The sequence below is a fragment of the Hyperoodon ampullatus genome (genome assembly GCF_949752795.1).
Source record: "Hyperoodon ampullatus genome assembly, chromosome: 8".
Lineage (NCBI taxonomy): Eukaryota > Metazoa > Chordata > Mammalia > Artiodactyla > Ziphiidae > Hyperoodon > Hyperoodon ampullatus.
The window spans coordinates 86,220,426-86,226,425 of NC_136921.1; the positions used below are offsets into that span (position 1 = coordinate 86,220,426).

At 49.0% G+C, this 6,000-nt stretch overlaps 1 protein-coding gene across 2 annotated transcripts in view; it reads right to left on the reverse strand.

The window, feature by feature from the left end:
• The window catches only part of TLK1 (tousled like kinase 1), a gene marked incomplete at both ends in the record, with an annotated part of 153,982 nt that extends 152,796 nt beyond the window's left edge, over nt 1-1,186 (reverse strand). The window contains 2 exons of one of the 2 annotated variants that reach the window (XM_079710743.1): nt 692-730; nt 1,048-1,186. In XM_079710743.1, coding sequence (XP_079566869.1) covers nt 692-730; nt 1,048-1,186 — 178 coding nt within the window. The remainder of the gene's footprint in view (nt 1-691; nt 731-1,047) is intronic. The other variant, XM_079710742.1, reaches the window with a different exon arrangement.
• Between the last annotated feature and the right edge of the window lie 4,814 nt (nt 1,187-6,000).

Genomic DNA, 6,000 nt, shown 5'->3' on the forward strand with positions numbered 1-6,000 from the left:
CTACAATCTCCCTGTGTGACACAACCGGCCGTGAACAACCCATTTACCAATTGCTGATGAATACCGCTAAACGTTTTCCAGACAAAAGAGCGTTAAACGTGATTCTACGCACATTTATTCTTCCCCCATAATTCTCCCAAATTTCATTTTATGTCGTATACTTAAAGTTAAATACAGCAAGTTGAAATTTTAGTCAAAAGCACTCCGGTGTCTTACTAGCTGTGTAACTGCTACATCTGGTGGCAGCACACTTGCATGCAAGAAGCCAGAAAACTTAGAAAACAATTGTAACCGATCTGGTGCGTGTTTGCAGTAACCTTTACGCAGATATTTCCCACAAAACCCACGACCCTGTCAAAGAACAGTAGCCTACTTGCAGTAGAGAGAGAACGCACAAACACGCAGGAGATGATGGCGAAGCAAAGTTGCAACCATCTGGAGGGATGGTTTTAAAAGCCTGCCCACGAATCAGTCTGTCGTTTAAACTGCTCTAGGGGGCCAGGCAAGGGATCAAAGTCGGCTTTGATAATTTCAGAGGCTCCCCCCAAAGGACAGAGACCCTGCAAAGAGAGGCATCCTCCAGGTCCTGGGCAGCAAAGCTCGCAGAGCGGGGACCGCCTCCAGGGGAGGAGTGCGCGAGGGAAGGGGAGGGGGCTCGAGGATGAATGCTTCACCAAGAGGGAAAATCCACCAGAGACCCGAGGCCAGGAGGTTAAGAGTGCTGAGTGTACTAGCAAATGGAGCAGAAAGGGGCTCGCGTCTGAGGTCAGGCTTCCCATCCCAGCAGGACTGGCTCTTAGGAAGCCCAGGCGAGTCTGTGCGCCGCGCCTCGCTCCGGCCCCTCCAGCGCGCACCCCCTCGTCGGTCTTCTCAGCCACCCGCGAACCACCACCCACACACGGAGCACTGCCTCCCCGGAGCCGGGAGGCCTCGAGTCCACCTCGCCCCCTCCCCCACCCCGGGGTCGGAGGAAGGAGACGCGGGGGCGCGGGGGCCGCGGCGCAGGAGGGGAGGCCCGCGAGCGGGCGCGGGCGCGACGGCGCTTACCTTCCCTGGGCCTCCCGGATGGCGGCGTGTGATTCAGCAGGGACCTGGCCGCCGTCGCCGAGCCCGGGGTTGGAGACGTGGAGAGCTGGGACCAAGATGGCGGCCCCTCCAAACTTCCACTGCTACTTTGGACACTCATCAAGCTACTTTCTGGGAACCCGACTCCCCCCCTGCGACGGCAGCGGCGGCAACGGCAACGGCACCGGCACCCGCCTCCGTCATGGCGGGGGCCGCGCTGAGGGCGAGCGAGAGAGCGAGGGCAGGGAGGGGAGATTCAAGGGGATGGGGGAGGAAACCGAGAAGGGGGGAGGTGGGGAGGGTAGAGGTGAGGGGAGGAGAGGGGACGGGGAGGAGGAAAAGGGGGAGAAGTAAGGGAGCCGGCGGGCGCGCCGGGGAAGAGGCAGAGGGAAGGAGCGCGGCGGCGGAGGTGTCGAGGGGGCGCCCGCTGGGGCCGGGGTCGGAGAGCGGGCGGAGCGCGGGCTGCGCCGGCCGAGAAGACTTCCGCGGGCGGAACCTGCCGGCACCTCTGCAGTGCGTCGGCCCCCGGCGTCGCCCGGGTGGCGGCGGCGGCGGCGGCGGCGGGTGGTGGGTGGCGGCTGAGGCGGCGGGGTAACCTCTGCATCAGTTACAGGCGGCGGCGGCGTCACGCGCCGCCTATGCAAACACTATCGCGAGGCTCCTGCGCCTCCGGTAGCGGCGGCGGCGGCGGCGGCGGCCGCGGGAGCAGGCTTGGGGGAGGGACTGCCAGGGGTTGGGGGCGGGGGGGCTGGGGAGGGAACGAGCGCGCGAGGGAGGAGACGCGGGCGCCGGGCGCTGCTGGTTCACCAGCGGGTAGCAGCGCTGCGCGGGAGCTCGGCCGACCGACTGGCGTGCGCGGGGGTGGCCTCCCCGAGCCGGCCGGAGGGAGGCGCACCCCGCACGCGCCCCCGCCGCGCTGCACTGGCTCCCGCGCCCGATCCGCTGCCACCTGACTCCCCCTCTCTCGCGCGGAAGCGCGCTTGGCTTCCGACCCACACCCAGCCTGGAGAGAAATGCTTCTGCTCTCACTGGGCTGTCGTTTCTCAGGAGTTCGATGTGATCATTTCTCAAAATGGAACTGAAAAGTTGAGAGTTGCGTCTTTCTTGCCCCTCTGTACTGTGCAAAAAAACCGGTGTGCCTCTCCCCGTCTACAGAATGGGAGTGATTATCGAATAAAAGAGCTAAGAAAATAAGTTGGGGGGGATGGAAATAAAACTTTATGAACGTTTTCCAAAAAAGAAAATGTTTACCGGTGTTCTGCGCTGCATGTGTGGTCTAGCAGTTCTTTGTTTTAAAACAGTAGGTGGAAAATCTAAGAAAATTTTGATCACCGAATTCACATATTTAGGGAAACTATCCAGGGTTCATCTTGTAGAAAAGGGCATGGTTTCTAGAAAGTTCCAGGGCCGCTGCTGAGCCCTGACTACAAAATCCTAAAGCAAATTGCAGCATTTGCTGAAATTTATAGGTACAGTGTAACTTTCTACACACCCACACAGGGACAGACACATAAGGGATTGGGAATCTTGTACATAAAGGAGCTGTCTAATAGTTCAGGAAAAATACAAGGCGATTGCTCTCTTTAAAAAACCAAATTGAATAGAACACTAAAAATTATTATATACAGCAAGTGTACTGGCACGAGGAAATGGCATGCAGGGGGACAAAAATGTCATTTCTATTTTTTATTTTTATGACTTTGCATTTCTCATAGTAATGTTTTGTTCAGATAAACTATCATACTAGAATAGAACCTTGGTTGTCAGTTATCTCCAGAGGTAATTTTAGTTTTCTTATGCTTCAGATTCTTCAGTGAGTTTTTAGTAATGTTCTTTTCAAACTTAAGAGGGACATCTCACAAATTAAACAATTTTTATTTTTTTTAATTATTTATTTATCTATTTAGGCTGCTCCGGGTCTTAGTTTCTGCACGCGGGATCTTCGCTGCAGCACACGGCTCTTAGTTGGGGCATGCATGCAGGATCTAGTTCCCTGACCAGGGATGGAAGCCGGGGCCCCTTGCATTGGGAACACAGGAGTCTTACCCACTGGACCACCAGGGAAGTCCCCTAAACAACTTTAGCGAGGTATAATTAACATACAATAAACTACACATATTTAAACTGTACAACTTGATAAGTTTTGATGTGTATACAACCCTGAAACCATTTATAAAATCAAGATAGTGAATATATCCATCAGCCTCCAAAATTTCCTCTACCCCTTTGTGGTTCCTCTTCCCCTACACCCCCATTCCCAAGTAACCACAGATATGCTTTCTGTCCCTTAGATTAGCTTGCATTTTCCAGAACTTTAGATAAATGGAATCATTAGGTTTGTACACTTTTGTCTGGCTTCTTTTACTCAACATAATTATTTTGAGATTCATCTACATTGTTGCATTTATCAGTAGTTCATTTCTTTTTATTGCTGAGTATTCCATTGTGTAACTATACAACACTTTGTTTATCCATTCACCTGTTGATGGACATTTGCATTGTTTCCACTTTTTGGCTATTATGAATAATGCTAGTATGAACATTTGTGTACAAGTCTTTGTGTGGACATATGCCTTCCTTTCTCTTGGATACATATCTAGAACCTTACCATTAGATTTTTATACCAAAGCACATTCACCCTAAGGCAAAACAAGAATTCCTATATGATAGGTAATAGGCAACTGTATGCTCTTTCAGTATTTTAAAAGAGTAAGCTTAGTCAGCTGATTGTGGTGAAAAGAGCACAGGACAGGAAGGAAGTCAAGAGGCCTGGGTACTAGTCTCAGCAGGTAACAATCCTTCTCGATTCAATTTCCTCATCTATGAAAAAGAGGTTAGAGTCACTAGGTGATCTCTAAAGCTCCTACCAATTCCAAGACTTTATATGGAGCTCAGCTCCTCTCGAGAGTAGTAAACAAAACCCAACCAAAGAGATTTGATAGTAGGTTATCTTCCTCCCAACCCTCCCCAGAGCCTCAGGTTACCTTTACACCAACCCCGGTTACATTTTATGCCGACTGACTCCTTTTATTTTAAATGGTAACTAGAGGATCACAGCAAATAACATAATCCAATTACTTTCGATTTATTTTTGTTACAAGTGCTGCCTTAGAAAGACAATTAAGTGATTAGTTCCTGCTTTCTTGTAGCTTATGATAAAGATAGTCAACACTGACTTACTTATAAAGAGGCTACTGCCAGCAATAGGGAGCTACTTAAATAAACCGTGGCTTAGCCTGAAAATAGAATGCCACGCTATCACTTAAAATCATGTCTTTGAAGAATACTGAAAAGGATGATAAAATTTTCGTGTATATTGTAAGAGAAAACATGGGTATGATCCCGATTTGTTTGTAAGTATGCAAAACAAATGACTGCAAGGATGCACCCCAAAAAGTGCATGGCTAGCCTTGGGCTGTAAGATTGCATAATTATTCTTTTCTACTTTCAGCTTTGCCAAATTTTGTACAATGAATCATGTATTTCTTAAGTAATTTAAGCATGAAAAGGGCCTGGGGCTTCCCTGGTGGCGCAGTGGTTGAGAGTCCACCTGCCGATGCAGGGGACGCGGGTTCGTTCCCCTGTCTGGGAATATCCCACATGCCGCGGAGCGGCTAAACCCATGAGCCATGGCTGCTGAGCCTGCGCGTCCGGAGCCTGTGCTCCGCAACGGGAGACGTCACAACAGTGAGAGGCCTGCGTACTGCAAAGAAAAAAAAAGTGCCTGGATGCAAATAGTGCAAATACATAATTTTATTAAATTATTGTTCTAAATGAAAGCTTTTAAATGGTAAGGAGAGGCTCCCCCACCCCTTGCATGTCAGCTAGTACACAAGCATTCAAATAACGTTTGATAGAGAGATGGGATGGCTAGAGTGTTAGCTTCCTCAACAGGAAAAGATATAAGAAAGTCAGGAGATTCCAGATTCAGCCACTCTGGGGAAGGAGAACTATCAAGGAAAGCAAGAAAAGATCATTGGAAGGGGGTTTAGGGCAAGATTTCTTGGGGAAATATTCCCAGAGGGAAAGCCAGCCTGAAAACACAGGAGTAAAACTACCTACAAAGAATTGGGGAGAATATTTTTTCTGTGAATTGAGAGCTCCATGAGGACAGGGACCCAAGCCCCTAGTGCAATGCCCGGCACAGAATAAAGGACTCTGTCATGGAATGGGTAATGAGGATCAATGAGCTGGGATACAGGTGAGGGAGCAGTCCAGGAGAGGAGGTCTTCAAGCCTCTCCTGATAGAAGGTCACATACAAAAGGGGAAATCTAAGCCCTGATCTATAGGCTAGTCATAATTTACAACTATGTTTATTAGACTCTTTTCTATTTATATACCATAGTAAAAAATATTTACAAAGTATCCAATATTATAGATATAATAAATTTTTTTATACCTCTTAACATTTGATTCCTTCTAAATTTGAGGAAACAATTAATGCTTAAGTCCCTTTCCCCCAAACCAGTCAGAAATGAGCCCAGAGACTGGATGAAATGTTCTTTCTTAGTACTCCCCCATACAGGGGGATGCTGGAGCCAGTTCATACCACCCAGAGAGCAGATTGTACAAGTCTCTCCCTCAACTCAGAGTTTAATGATGTCACATTGGTAGCTTGAAACTGGCCATGGTAAGAGTATTTACAACACCAAAGTCAGCAAAATCTACAAATCAAGGCTTCCTCACCAGCACACCACTGCTCCCACAGTACATAGATCATTGCCTTATTATCCTCCATTTCCCCACCTTGGCTAAAAGCCTAGGGAGGGCAAGGACCTTGTCTGTCATGTTTACAGTTATAGTCCCAACATCTAGCACCTGCTTGGCATACAGCTGGTGCTGATACATATTTGTTGAGCCAATCAATTACTCACAGAGCTGGTTAGCAAGCACCTGAGCCCCCTGAGCTAATCTGCTTGTAAACAACTCTGTTG